The 15,805-nt window shown below is 38.1% G+C and overlaps 1 protein-coding gene across 2 annotated transcripts; it reads left to right on the top strand.

Moving 5' to 3' along the window:
- Window positions 1–24: 24 nt before the first annotated feature.
- rbm18 (RNA binding motif protein 18) lies at window positions 25–14,824 on the top strand. Of its 2 annotated transcripts, none has more exons than XM_086095856.1 (6): window positions 25–235; window positions 647–760; window positions 6,642–6,768; window positions 9,054–9,134; window positions 11,630–11,730; window positions 13,634–14,824. In XM_086095856.1, the coding sequence occupies exons 2-6, from the start codon at window positions 654–656 to the stop codon at window positions 13,803–13,805; spliced, it is 588 nt and encodes a 195-aa protein (XP_085951982.1). In that variant the 5' UTR covers window positions 25–235; window positions 647–653; the 3' UTR covers window positions 13,806–14,824. The 2 variants fall into 2 exon arrangements, with proteins under 2 accessions (XP_085951982.1, XP_085951981.1); XM_086095855.1 differs by having other exon boundaries at window positions 9,054–9,140.
- The last annotated feature ends 981 nt before the right edge of the window (window positions 14,825–15,805 follow it).

Genomic DNA, 15,805 nt, shown 5'->3' with positions numbered 1-15,805 from the left:
TGCGTTTCAAATAAGGCAACGACATCACAGCGCGCCTGTGTTTTTGGACGGTGGGAAACCTACTGCCCCGCTCTCAAAACAACATATCCAACTGGATTTAAAATCAATAATCCACTCCATGGATTTAGAATGACTGTTGTCATTATTTGGCATCACTGAGGCATCCCGACAGCGGGATCACAAGCAAATTCAATTGAAGAAACCGCGGTCGTAGCAGGTCTGATCGAGTGAGGAGGTAAGTGCTAAATATGCTAACCGCTAGTGACCTGCTAAAAAATAAAGCTGTAATTAACATTAGTTGCTCAACTTTGGTAGTGATTTCACGGCACTGAGCACTGTTACTAAAATCGAGCAGCGCGCTGTCAATTTAAATAGTGTTTTGGTACCTAACAACACAAGCTCGTTTGTGTTCTGCAACATTAGACTGCAAGTGTTTACCAGAACTCCAGCGCACGATTTCTATAAAATTGAAAATAATTTTCTTCGGCGCCTCGTGTGTTGTTTTTTAAATCAAATAATAAGAGATGCATGTTGTTTTAACTTTCCATACCTCTGAAAAACACAATGTTCCTCCACAAAATAAGTTTGCTGAATATTAGGTACAGCAATGTACAATTATCTTCTTTTACTTTGTCTTAATTGTCAGTGGACACATGTCGTCTGCAGCAGAGACTATGGAAAATGCCTCCATCATTTCAGACAGTGGAGCCCATGATGGAAACCGCCTATGGATAGGCAACATCGATCCCAAAATCACTGAGTAAGTTTATAATCTTGTTAGCATATGAAACTGCATTTTGATACTGTTGATGTGAGTACAGTGGTGAAAAAACTGCACCCGACAGTTGTTAGAAATATGATCAGAATGTAACACAAATCCACTTTTCACCCAAACCTAACAAAAGTATGACGCACACACATGAAGCTGCCAAATCTAAGCAGCGTTAAGGCATTCAACGCAAGACTGATGTTTGTTTTATAAATCCCAAACTTTGCCTTCTAAAGGTGCCCACGTCTGCCTCCCAGAGAGAGGCACAGCTTTGTGCACGCATGATTGATGAACTGTGCGTGTAGCACGTGTGTGTTGCAGGTTGAGACGAAACAGACAGGGGTTTGGTTGTGTGAAACAGTGGCAGTGAAGCGTGGAGCTGCTCTGCATCATTCTTCACCCACCTGCCCTGTTTACTCTCTCTTTGTCAACCTGGACCTGTGTCTGTGTGGTTCTTGCTGTATTTTGTGTATTTTCTACGGATGTATCTTGAGTTGAAGGTCGACGACGATCTGATATTGGTCTGATTTCCAAACAACATTTTCCATTGATATATATTGTATTTTTGGGAATTATAAATTCCACTGGCTAGCTTACAACCTGTATTAACCTATACAGCCAATGGTTTAAGATTTTAACAGTTGTGAGTCGTGACGTGACATGATGTCAGATTTTTGCTTTAACAAACTTGAAAATACTGGTTGGCTGACAATCCCATCCTTTGCATTGAAGGAATGGGAACAAAAACAGGAGGTGATTTTATGTAAAACCAATAAGTGCGACACAAAATAAATTGTACAAGTTACCAAAAATTAAATCCCCAAATTATGCAAATTTTATTTGGCATTTTTTGGGGGGGGGGGTACCAATGTATATTGTATTATATCCTCTTGTTGGTTCTTTGCATAGCAATTGGAGGACTCCGAATGTGAATAACAACACGAATGTGTGCGTTTGAGATTAGCTTTATGCACAATACTAGACTAGGAGGTCTTTTTTTTTTTTGTGCTACGAGATTGTTTTTGTGTGTCCATTTGGGGGGCTTCTGCAGAATATATGTGTTGCAGCTCTGGTAGGCGTCTAGACAGGCGTTTCCTTCCCGTTCCTATGCCCTGCTCCACTTCTGTTTAAATAGCGCTACTCGCGCACCGTATGAAGAGAAAACATGAGAAATGGCCACGGCTCCTGTTGCTGATTGGGAAGATTAATTAGCTCCTGGCGGTACACTTTGTTTGTTCCACCGAGCAGAGTTGTGACCATTTGAGGAGGAATGCAGCACCGCATTGCTAGGTCCTTTATTGCTCTTGCACAAAGCTTAACACTTCAAATCATACAATGGATTATTTCACTTTCACAATTCAAATGATTATTATTATTATTTTAACTTGGTAAGCAAAAAGTCGTTGAAACAAGCGTTGCAGGAAAGAGCAATAGGTTATTTATGTATCATTTTTGTTCTACAAATTGTCTTTCAAAGTTGTGAAAGTTACACATTTATTTTAAAGTGACTTAAAGAAGACACGTCATGCATTTTTTTTCTCTCACAACTTTTTTTTCCCCACTTCCCAGGTGTTTTCATAAATTGTAACATCCACTCCTTGTCATATTTTGCATTGTCGCTCCACCGCTGTCCACTTAGATCATCACTTTCCTGAAATGAACTCCCTCCTTTTTCCTTTTCCTCATTTCTCCCACTACCTGTCTTCTCACCTCGCTTCCTTGGCAGCAGCATCCTCCCGCCTCCACCTTTCACCTTGCCGTAAACGTTGCCGCTCTGAACTTTACTCTCACTCTCTGCAGGTTCTCCCCCCCCGCCCCATCTCCTCCTCTTCCTCCGGCGGTTTTTACGGCCCCCATGAGGCGCAGTCCATTGTGGTTCTGTTGCGAGTATCCAAAAATGTTCTTGGAGTGTCTGCATTGTATATGCACCAGTTTGTTTATATACAGTTGTTGTTTTTTTTCCACTGACAGAGAGTTTTTTTTTTTTAATGTGTGTGGGTTACTGGGTATGTGTTTGCTTAATACTGTATCTTAAAAAAAAAGAAGAATATTTAATATCATATATATGAACATTAGCTGCAATGTATGAAGTCTTGCAATTGCTTATTAGTTAGTAGCTTTGATTAGGCATGTTTGCAGGGTGTTGTCTGGGAAAAGCAGAAGTTATTTGTGGTCTTAAGCCCTCAAGGGAGCTGTACAACTGTACTCCAACCTGGAAAGTCGCGCTCCACACCTCCCACACGCACTACTCATTGTCATACAGCTATCCTTGCAGTGCCACTGTGCCAGGTATACACACAAGCCCTCTTGAGATTTAAAATCACAACGAAACAATAATAGGCTGTCGAACAAAACAAAACAGTATTTCACCTGGAGTCACCTTGAGTCCTGCAAAGTCTGACATCTTTATTTGTGTGTTCTTTGGAATTTTATCAGTTTTTTTTCTGTGAAAATGTGCATTTAACTTTCTCAATACCAGCCATTCAACAAAAGAGAACCTATTAACTCATTCACTGCCATTGACGGCTATAAACGTCAAAAATTCATTTGAACAATTTCTATTAGTTTAACTTTTTTTCCCCACTTTTGTTAACAAGAGTATGAAAACCTAGAATTTTTTTTGTACATTTAGAACAGATATAACATTTGTGATCAATCGTGAGTTAGCTATTGAAGTCAAGCGATTACTTAATATTAAATATTTTATTCGCCTGACGCGCTTAAAAAAAAGAAGAAAAAAATATAAAAAATTAGGGGCAACAGGCAATTACAATTTTTAATCGTAATTGATCACATGACTTCAGTAGTTAACTCACGATTAATCACAAATGTTATCTGTTCTAAATGTACAATAAAAAAATTTCTAGGTTTTCATACACTAGTTGACAAAAGTAGGATTTTTTTTTAAACTAATAGAAATAGTTCAAATTAATTTTTGACGTCTATACCCGTCATTGGCAGTGAATGAGTTAAGTGTCAGACAATTTTAGGGATGCACGATAATGCTATTTTCAACCGATATCAATAAACCAATCATTTAGAAAGTGCCGACGTCGATAACCGAAAAGTAAGTTGATAATTGTTTGCAAAATTACCTTTAAAACAAATATATTTTTGAATCCTACTATAAGTCTAACATATACAAATACATTGAAACATCGCGTAAAGCACCATAAAGCCGAATTTTATTGATATCTCTGCTTTAAAGACAACCAGTAACTCTTTTTGAGTTTGCCAAAACAAAATAAAAGAGGGGGGAGACGCGGTAAAGAAAGCCCACACTGGTGACTGCCATGTCGCCATGACGCATCTTCTGTGAACACGAGGTCGCACACATTATAACGTCACTAACATAGGGGAGGGGAGGGGTTGAGGAGTTGGGCACAACTTGAGCCACAAACACAACAGATGGACTAACGTGGCGTGTCTACTATTCTATTATTATCTGGTTTAGCTGTATGATGTCAAAGTAGTCAATAATTGCTGGAAATTATTGGCCACCAATATTTTCGTGCATCCTTAGACAATTTCGTGTTCTGACTGACCTTTCAAGGTTGCAGAATATTGTGTTTTATGTAAACACAGAAACAATCAAATGAAAAATTGACCTCCTTTCATTGTCAAAAAAAAAAAAGTTTTCTAATTTATAATTTTTTTTTACGTAAAAGGATACTTGACTCATTGAGCCTTTTCAGCAGTAAAAAGTTCATATTTTGTCCAGAATGAATTTGATAACTTCATTATTTTTCTTGTACAATTAACTCATTCACTACCATTGATGGTTATAAATGTCAAAAAATAATTTTAGCTATTTATATTTTCTACTTTTGTTAACAAGAGTATGAAAATGTACATTTTGAACATATATAAAATTTGTGATTAATCATGAGTTAACTATTGAAGTCATGCGAGTAAAAAATTGACGCCCCTAATTTTTAATAATCATCTCGTCAGGCGATTACATTTTTTTTATTGTAATTTAATCGCATGACTTCACTAGTTAACTCACGATTAATCACAAATTTTATATATGTTCTAAATGTACATTTTCATAATCTTGTTAACAAAAGTGGAAACAAAAATTAAACAAATAGAAATAGTTCAAATTAATTTTTGACGTTTATAGCCGTCAATGGCAGTGAATGAGTTAATAACTTTAAAAACACATTTTTCCACGTGCTGTCGACTGAAGATGACATCACCTGTGCTGGGGAAGTAACAACCAATCAGGCTCAGTTTGCTGACCAAACCCAGAAAACAGGTGAGCCATGATTGGTCGGACTCGTTACCTATTTCCTCAGCACAGGTGATGTCATCTTCAGTCGACAGCAAGTGGAAAAATTAGTATTTAAAGGTATTATTTGTAAATGAAAAATAATGAAGTTACCTAATTAATTCTGGACAAAATATTTTTTAGCAGTAGAACATGGGTGGTTTCACCCAAATCACTTGCGTTGGACCCCCCCCCCCCCCCAAAAAAAAACTTTTGTGAAAAGATATAATTTGTGCTTAAGTGACAACTCTATAAAATACCAACAACGGCAATAATGAAAATATGCTTTTGATGGCAAAATAAAGTATTTACAAATATGCACTAGTGTAACAATTTTACATTTGACAAACTTTACAAAGTCCCCCCAAAAAAAAGTTATGCATGCTTGTTGTACACTGTAAAAAAAAAAAGTTCTTTGCATATACCAATAGATGTTTAATCAAATAAGGCAACAAAGTTGAAATTGTCCACAACTAAATTATTTCAACATAACAGTATGAGTTCTGGCCTCGCAGTTGACTGTTCCACCAACAATTAGCGGCAGATATCAGACGGATCAACAGCCTTTTTTAACTTGTAGAATGATAGTGTTTAAAAAAAGTATTGATTTACTCCATTAAAGGCCATATAATATTCTATTTATAACAAATGTAACTTTCAGGCACTATATGTGCGGCTACAAGATCTAGCTTCTACTTTTTAACATAGCACATTAAGTCACATTCACATATTCAAATTTGAGCTTTCCGTTTGAACAACTCACCTCACATTCCAACATATGAAGATATTAAAAAAACTGAAAATGCGTATTGATTTGTGAATGCACGTTATGCACTTAAGTTACAATAACAAAATAGCTGAAATTTTATGTATTTTTTTTTTAGCCTGAGCAGCCCCTGTCGCCCCCCACAGCCCATCACAGATTCCGCGATAAACGGGACAAACGGGACCGTCGTAGTCATCGGCAACGTAGCGTAAACATAGCCTGAAGTTGAAATCTAAAAATACAGCGGTGCACTCTGATTTCAGTTTTAATACATTGTCATTGCCTGGATGTCGGCAGGTGACGCAGGTCTCATTGTCCAGCCTCTTTTCCCAGAAGACACATTTATCCCATGCCGCTACGAGCCCAGCCGTACCCACGCTTCCAAACGCACACAGCGCATAGCTCTTCCGTGAGCACATTTCTAAGTCGAGCCGCTCGCTGCATGTTGTTTGTGCAGAGGGCGCACGGGAGGGGAGCTCGAGGCTTCCTTTGTTTTATTCCCTCATTGTCCTGCTACCGTATCCTCGGCATTGTCTCAATAAAAGATTTACTGTCTTCAGGCGTGCCACAACAGCTGGCCCCGCTGCTAAAAAGGTGTCTGGCAGGGGAAAGCTGCCATTCTCATTATCCCGGACACTTGACAGATTCACACTGTACAGTGGCGGGGTGCAGGATGACAATCCTTCTGATGTGGAGACAAAACGGTTTCCTTTTGTTCCAGTATTTTTTTTTCCAACTAAATAAATAAAGATAAATCATATACTCATTTGACACCCCTGTGGCTTTTTTGTTATTTATGAGCGGGCTGTGTCCCATGTTTCCTCTCTTGGCAGGTATCACTTGGTGAAGCTTTTAGAAAGGTTTGGCCATGTCAAACAGTTCGACTTCCTGTTCCATAAGTCCGGTCCTCTGGAGGGGCAACCGCGAGGCTACTGCTTTGTCAACTTCAACACCAGAGAGGTACACACACACACACACACACACACACACACCCCCACACACACACACACACACAATTAATCTTACCATTATGCACAATATCTCACAAAAGTGTGTACACCCCTCACATCTCTGCAGATATTGAGTTACTGTATATCTTTTCATGGGACAAGAAATGAGTTTGACACAATGAAAGGGAGTCAGTTTATAGCTTGTGTGTAAATTTTGCGTTCCCTCAAATACAGCCATTAATAGCGTAACCCCTGGCAACAAAAGTGAGTACACCCCTAAGTGAAAATGCCAATATTTTGTGTGGACACCATTATTTCCCATTCTCTTCAACATGGAGTTGTTTTGTGCTTTGGATTAGTTAATAATTTGTTTTGAAAAATGATTATTAATAATAATAATGATGATGATGATAATAATTAGGGCTGGGTATCGATTCTAATTTCCCCAGTCGATTAGCTATCAATTCACAAGAGTTCAGTTAGATTAGATTTTTCCCGATCGATTCAATTTGCTTCACTTTAATCCGATATTGATTAATTATGGAACATATAAATGATAAACATGATAAAAAAAACTCCACAAATATCAAATTCCAAAGGGAATTTTAACACATGCTAAAATCACTTAAGTGTTTCACAAACATTGAGATCAGCAAGGATTTCATAATTCTAATTCAATAATTGTAAATCTAAACTCAAAATATTCTGAATTGTCTAAAAGTGCAATATGTCAGGTCTTTCATAAATGTAAGAAAATACTTTTCAATTCGTGTGAACAGTAACTTTCAAGAAAATTAAGATTTTGGAAAAAAAATTGCCTTTAAAATTCTATATCCTTAAGAATTTATGGGAAAAGAGACATCAAAATAAACGATTCATGGTTTTATGAATCGATAACGAGTTTGAAAAGGAAAATCGATATCAATTATTAAATTATTTACATTTTTAAACCCAGCCCTAATAATAATAAATAATAACAAACACATGTGGGGACTAAATAATACTATTGACTTTTGAAAAAATGTAATTGACCAAATTTGGACATAAGAGGTTTCTGCCTAACAATAACTATTTATTATGCATCGTCATGATGTCCACCTTAAAATAATCACAACGTAATAAGTGTGTGTCACAAAAGTGCATTCTGTTTTGTATTTATTTGTAAAAACACTAGAGAGGACCCCCATCCCCCACCCCTAACTTGACTTGCCGCACAGCCTGTATTTGTTTTCGAATGACCCGGGAGGGATCATGATAAGCATCTCGTTTCACAGCCAGTGTCTATCATTGGGCTATGAAGTCCTCCCAGAAGAGTTATACAAAGGAAGTGTGTGTTTATCTTCTCCACTCACACACACACTTACTCACACTCCCAGATTAAGTGCTTCATTAATTAATATGCAGGCTCCTTGGTTTGCAACGGAGGTCTGTAACCTGAATTTGTAAAACGGAATTGTTCACATTTGTGTTGAATGATTTATGTGGTCCCGGCTATAACTAAACGATAGAGATGTGCCAAAAAATCTATTCTCATTTAGCACATTTCAGAATCGATTTTAAATGTCCCAAAATCGATTTTATTTAAATTATTTTATACTGTCTCGCCCTTGTTTGTGTGTGCCTTTTATTGGGAGCACTGTTCATGTTGTACACTATTTGGCCACTTAGGGGCACTGTGGTTCCGCGCGTTACATCATTAGAGTAGAAGGAAAAAGTCATGATCAAGTTATGCCAATAAAATTTGGGGGGGGGGGGGGGGTTTAGAACCGTTCTTTTGAGTGACAAAAGTGCCACGAGTAGCGCGCTAATTAGCGTTAGCGAGTTAACGGCACTTTCCATTGTGTGTTAGCCTTGAACTAGCTATGTTAGGGAAACAAGCTAAACAAAGTGCGTTTACATACAAGTGTGCACTGTGTGTAATTCATTTTGTGTGTTTAGTACATTTGAATGTCTCCATCGGCCATTCTGTCTTGCAAACCAGACTGAAATAGATCATGACAAATTCTATTAATTGAAGCAGAAATCATTGTCAATCAAATCATTTTGAATCGAAAATCGATTCTGAATAGAATCGCAGAACCAAAAATCGGAATCGAATCGTGAGACAGTCAAAGATTCCCACTTCTACTAATCAATCAAGTGAAAAACAGTGAGTATGGCATTAATGGAGTGTGTCTTTTGAGGACTCCTTGTATTGTGGCGTGAGAGCCACTTATTGGTTGTGACTCTATTTTCGTTTTCCTACCTCAGCTGTAAAGACAATCAACATGTCATCCATCTTCCCTCTGTCTGCAGGAGGCTGAAAGAGCCATCCAGTGCTTGAATGGCAAGCTGGCGCTGACCAAGAAACTGGTGGTGCGTTGGGCACACGCACAGGTAAGGGTAAGTGTCACATTCGCTTCTTCCATTCACCGATGATGACAATATCATGCGAAAGGTACAGTAGTTCAGGTTTTGTCTTTGTCTTAAGGATCTTTTACACAAGGATCACATACAAATACCACAGGGTGGCACCCGGTAGTGTCCAGGTCAACAATTGCTTTCAGTTAGGACTGTCCTGGAATTTTGGTACCTGGAAAAACATGACTAAAAGAGGATTCAAGCCGCCATTCTTCGCGTTCCATCTCAAGTCATTAGTTTACAGAGACAGCAGCGGGCTCTCAGTACAACTCTTGTCTGTTAACAATAGACTGCTTACTGGCAAATAGTGGTGGGATATCCTGTATAGAGATGAATCACACCCTACAGTCGCGCATGCTAGCTAGCACACACACAAGTGTCGCTTTTCATCATCGTGGCCTAATTCTACTTATTTATTATAACAATTACCACCAACGAGACAACAAAATCTCCCACTGGAGCAAATTAAATGCTGCGTAAATGGTACAGTTTTGGTTTTTACTCACAAACTGGGATTCACCAGCTGTAGCTTAGCGCCAATAAAACACACATAACAAACCTACTTAACGTTTTCTGACATCCCTGTATGAATGACATTTTTAAGTATTTTTTTTTATATATAAAAAGGGTATTACTGGAATAAATTCCTATAGTATTTATTTATTTATTTTTAATTTAAGGGGGTAATTTTTTTTGCGAAAATAATCCTATATTTTAGGATTTTTCAATTGTAATTAATCACATGACTTCACTAGTTAACTCAAGAGTAATCACAAATTTTATATCTGTTCTAAATGTACAATAAAAAAAATTATAGGTTTTCATACTCTTGTTAATAAAAGTGGAAAAAAATGTAAAACAAAGAATAGTTCAAATGAATTTTTGACGTCTATAGCCGTCAATGGCAGTGGAATGAGTTAACTGCAGTTGCAGCGTTGCGCCATTATGGAGGCGCTATATCAACAGCAGTGCACGGTAAAGACCTGAAGTAACAACCGAAGAAGAAACAGTTTTGTTTTGTTTTTTACTTTATTGTATTGGCTCTAGCCATTGACAAAGATGAAAACACAATATATACAATAAACATAACTATATTTACAATTTAATATGTACTAGTGGACGAATTTTCAATGATTGTGGCAAAAATAAATATGACCAACGTTTTAAGCTCAATTCATGCAAATTGAAGTCATGTCCCGCAAAATCAGTGCTTGCCCTAATAATGATAATAATAATAAAAATTAAAAAACTTTGAGAGTGTTGCGCCATACTGTCAGCCGTAACCACGACAACAAGGTGTAGCCGCGGACTTTTAAGGCTCACAAAAAGTCCCCCGTTGCCGGACTGTTGTAAACCACAGAACCGCTGAACCCCCATAGTTGCTTTTTTGTTGTTGACCCACTTCTGCTCAACACTTAGAATCAAAAGACTTTTCTCATCGAAGCTCTGCCGGCATAACTACGACGCCGCAAAAACAAAACACACGGGCCTGTTTGTTAGCCTCATGTTGCTATCTTAAGCTAGCCCGTCCAATAATACACGGGCAACAACTGCGTGCTACAGACGAGTCGTAGCTGGTGTGAGGACAACGGGATGCGGCATCCCAAGTGACGTTCAAGTGGCGAGTGATAAACCGTATTTTGAATCTGTCGAACTAGGTCTTCACACGATCAGTGGCACCGTTTGGGGACGGCAATAAGTAAACGAAACATTCTAAATTGAGCTAGTGCATTGCATGAATGTCAGTACAGGGTATATATTGTAATACTTTTGTTATCCTTTAAAGCATTAATATTAATGTGTTCAAATAAATGAACTCATTTAAATGGTTTTAGTATGTCGGATTCACGGCCATGATGCAGTTGTACAGTATAAAAATGCTTCATGTGAAATCATCACAAAGCTTACGGGCCACCACTGCAAATTCTTTTGTTGATACTTTTTTTTTTATTTTTTACTTGCGCACCTCCCTCTCGAAGCTTTTATTCCAGGATAGAACTTTTATCTTTAAAAGTACAACTTAATTCTTGGAAGACTGAAGTTTATCCCCACAAAATACCTCTAACATAATACCTTTGCGAATTTATCAATATGTTTTTGTTCTTGAAAATTAATTTGAATAGAATGTATGGGTTAACATGAACATGTTTTGAAATCCAGATTCCTTGACAGTTGTGGCCCAATATTCAATGTGGTGCCAACCTGACGTCCATTTTGTTTATTGTCTTTTTTTTTTTTTTTTGGTCCATAGGTAAAGAGAATTCTATTGGAGCGCTCCTCTCCATGCATGTTCTGTAGTTGTTTGCTAAATGCTAAACTAACTCTTCATTCTTTCCTTTTACATGCAATGTTATGTTTTACATGTCTGACTTTTGTGATTTGTGTCATTATCAGTTATTTCACCTCTTCGCTTTGTCTCTTTCCATCTGTGTGTGCTTTTGTGTTGCCACCATCATCATCATCACCTGCAGAGTTTCGAAGGTTTCCGTAACGACAAGACGATGCCTTCCAGCTTGGAGCCGTCGAGCAGCGGCAACGGAGCCGAGGGAGCCTTGACGACGAACCACCTCAGGTTGTTTGAGCGCACACTTAACACATTTTCCCCTAAACATTTATTCATTGCGTGGTTGTTTCATTTCACTTTTAGACAATAATTGTGTGCCATCAGGATTAATGTTGGCTGCATGTTTATTGTGAATTCTTATTCACATTTTGTATTGACTCGTACCACATCATGAGAGGGGAGGGGGGGGGGAGAATTATCATCATTAGTTATTTAATTATTATTCAGACGATTTCAGAGTGAATCAAACTGTAATTGACCAATTGTTTTTTGCTATTCGTGGGGCAGGCCAATCCCTCTTCTCCGCGAATGGTGGCGGTCAAATGTAGAGTAAATATAAATGTTGCTTAGCTCATTTGCTCACAAAAACACATAAATATGTTGTATTTTAAATATTACCATTTTCCTAAAGACGTATTTATTTTTTATGCTAGAGCATACAGAAGGCTTTGACGCAGCCTCTGAACTGAAGAGAATGCTTGAAGCAATGGTAGTTATTACAGAAACGGCCAACAGGTGGCATAAGAGTATAAGAGATCAGCCAGGGCCATGCCGCAGCAAGCTGTTTTTTTCCCCACTGTTTTAACAGATTTGTGGATAATAATGAAACTTAGCTATATGCTAATGCAAAATCTTACAAAACAGAAACAGATAGAAATATACATTTTTCCTGGTGAAAGAAGAGACTCTAATCTTTCTTTTGGTAGGTTCCATGTTTTTATAGCAATAGAACACAATATTCTGTGGGCCTTGCAAAATCTGTCAAAATCCAGTAAAACAGCCGGGAGCGAAGGGGGTTGCTTCAGTGAAAAAGGCTGCGAGTCAATGAGTAAAATAGATATATTGCTCAATCTTCTGATCAAATCGGTGATCTGTTATCTTTTTTTTCCTTCAAACTCGCTGATCAGTGATTGCCCGAAATATCCTGATCATGTAAATTAAAATAATACAAAAAGGGGAAAGAGTTGACAAATAAAGACGAATGTGTGGATATGTAAGTGGCTTTTGGTAATCTATCCATCCATCCTTCCTTTTTCTTTACCGCTTAGTCCTCATAAAGGTCGTAGGGGGCGCTGGAGCCTATCCCAGCTGGCTTCAGCCAGTAGGCGAGGTACACCCTGAACTGGTTGCCAGCCAATCCAGGGCTTTTGGTAATCATCACCCCAATTATTGACTGCACTCGTATATTTCAGCAACCAACCAACACTTTTTTTTTATCCAGGGGTACATATTATCTTGTGAAAATGGTACAGTGTGTAAAATATTTTTTCCATGTTCATTCATAAAAATAAAAATAAATTATTAATTTAAATACATTTTTATTTTATTTTATTTTTTTCTCCTTATTATTCTCTCTGTGGCAGTAGAATTTTCACAAGGTTCACTTTCAGCCAGATAGTAACTCATCTTCATATGAAAGCATCCCATTTACAAAAAGAGACAGCCGCCGTCCATGCCATTGACCGTCGACTTGCGTGTCCCCAGTCATGTCGACAAGTCCTGCTATTACTTCGGGGAGCGGCTCTTGTCCTCGTCGGCTTTCATCGCCGCGCCGGCAGCCGTGGTCAATAAAGCAGAGTGAGGGCTCTTAACGAGAGACGGCGACTCCGAGCGCGGGATGCCATCTCGAGAGCTCTTCTCGGGACAGAGCGCACACTTGGACTCTAGTGTAGACTTGAAATGGCGCTCCTCACACGAGAGGAAATAAAAACACCCGTCTTCCTTCACACCCGCCCAGACGCATCATCTCACTCCTGCTCTTCCTCCTCTCACCTGCAACCATGTATCCTTCGTTTAAAATGTCACTCTTCCTTCGATTGGCACTCTCGCACCAGTATTTCCCTTTAAGCCTGCTAACTTCCTCTTTAATATATTTGTGTGTGTGTGTGTGTGTGTGTGTGTCCTCCTCAAGTACGAGCGCTAAGATCCGCGCCATCGAGGCCAAGCTGCAGATGATGGAGGAGAATCCAGATGAGGAGTACTCAGGCCCGTCTGCCTACGTCTATAACAAGCCGCCAGAGAGGAAGCGCTGGGAACCCTACTCCAAATCACACAGCAGACCCTTTCGAAGGTTTAGGAGATGACCCGGCCTCCCACTTGTGGAGAACAACCCCCATCCCATCCCTCCCGCCCAACCGCTTTCCCTCCACACCTCCAGCCCCCCTACCCCATCCAAACAGGGACTTTTTAATAAAGACACTGACATTGTTCACAACACTTTTTGGAGTGATCAATGATGGACAAATAACGTGAATTTGTTTGGTTTTATTACATTTGATTTGAGCGTGCGTGCGTGTTGATGTTTGGAATGTGCTGTATCATTCTGAGGAAAGAAACATGTTCAAGTCCAACTGTGTGAACAAGACTTGCAAAAATGTTGAGACTTTTTAACATGCAAAACTGTATTGTTTGGATTTGTATATTTATCTGAGTGTTATTTCTTTTATTTCTTAAAAAAAAAAATCCCTTCAGTTATTTATTTTTTTAAGCAAGGTCTCTAAACTATACAAACTATTAATCAAATTGACTGTTCCGAACATTTGGGCATTTCTGATATTTCCGCATTGCAAATGCTTCCTTTAGAAGGTGAAAACAAATGGTGTATTGTTTTGCTTCTGCCTTTAACTACAAACCAAGCAGATTGTCATAGTCCATAATCCTCACACATCAAATTACAATAATCCAAAATCCAATGCTTTTCAATGGGAGAGGGTCATTTCACCGAGTAAAACCGCCATTGGCCATTTTGATTTATGACGGAAGTTAGGAATTGTCAATAGCCTGCCGAGATTATTTGACCTGCAGTGCAATTCTCAAAGAGATTAAAACTTGAGAGGAAATATCATTTAAACCACAAAAGCTCATGGTGTATAAGAATAAACATTTGTTTGATTGTTGCATCATATTGTTCCATAGGCTACGTTTTGTATGGCCATTGGAGTTGTTAAAAAAAATTATGAAATGGCCCACTGTTATTTAAAAAGAAAAAAAAGTTTCCCTATCAATTTGGGAGAATGTGAGTCATGATGAAACCCCCATTGTTGTTGTTTTTTTTAGTTATTAAATTTAATTTAATCAATAAAAATTGATGAGTGGTGCATTATTGGTGATTTTCTCTGTTTTGTACTTTAATGGTTATGCTTTAGAACTACATCATAAAAATACAAATCAGATTATTCCTTTTTGGCCCATAATTTGAACCATGAAAAAAAATAGTGGCAACGCCTTTATTTATATACAATTCTAAAAATGTTACAGCCAGTTTTGCTTTTAACTGAATGCTCACATTTATATATTTATGTATTAATTATTATATTTCGTCAATTAAAAAAAAAAAGTCCATATTTGTATTTTCCAGAACGCGCCAGCCATATAATGCAGTTTGCATTTCAATTCCTTTAAACGTGCCTGAAAAGTCAAAACCAATTTATTAATACGCACCGAGGGGCGTGCATATTTGGCTATAGGCTACAAATTGCAACGAAGATTGTGCGTTTGTAGTGCTTAAATGGTAGCTGGTTTGCACAAAAATACCTTCTTTTTTTTTACATCTTTTGTGCGTTAAATTGCTGGCAATCATATGTCTGTCCCTAAATTAAATGTCACACGGATGAGCCTATATAGAATTAAAGGCTGAATTTAGCTAACGATAATTGGATGTGTATTTTGGGGGACAATGTAAACGTGTGTGGGCTCGTAATCGCGTCGTTTTAATTTTGCTTTAAGAATCATTCCAAATATTGTCACTTTTGTTGCTGCCAAAATGTTTGACATTTACATTTTGTGTACTAAATTGTTTTTGCGGTCCAGAACGTCTGTCATAATTTGGCAATTGATTAAATTCTCACGCGTCCAATTCAAAACAAACAATTAAAATGTGTATTATAGGCGAGTACGTATTGCTTTTAATGCTAAGTGTCTACTTTTCTGTCATTTTCGATATCTTGTTTTTCTGCAGTAAATCTTGAGCTATGCAAATCTGCATGCGTGCACCCTCCTCTTCCTCCCCCCCAAAAGAGAGGCAGGCCACATGGCATATATAACTTTCTTCTTTGCTGCCTCCCCACCCTCTCCTCTGCACCTT

Source organism: Leptonotus elevatus, chromosome 15, assembly GCF_054856555.1.
Source record: "Leptonotus elevatus isolate MCC_2025b chromosome 15, RoL_Lele_1.0, whole genome shotgun sequence".
Lineage (NCBI taxonomy): Eukaryota > Metazoa > Chordata > Actinopteri > Syngnathiformes > Syngnathidae > Leptonotus > Leptonotus elevatus.
This window is presented reverse-complemented; position numbering and strand designations above follow the sequence as displayed.

Excerpts from the sequence above, each read along its gene's own strand:
- rbm18 (XM_086095855.1), top strand. The coding sequence starts at position 654 with ATGTCGTCTGCAGCAGAGACTATGGAAAATGCCTCCATCATTTCAGAC. Across the intron at positions 9,141-11,629 it reads GGGCACACGCACAGGTAAGG|AGTTTCGAAGGTTTCCGTAA; the intron begins GTAAGTGTCACA and ends CATCACCTGCAG. Across the intron at positions 11,731-13,633 it reads TTGACGACGAACCACCTCAG|TACGAGCGCTAAGATCCGCG; the intron begins GTTGTTTGAGCG and ends GTCCTCCTCAAG.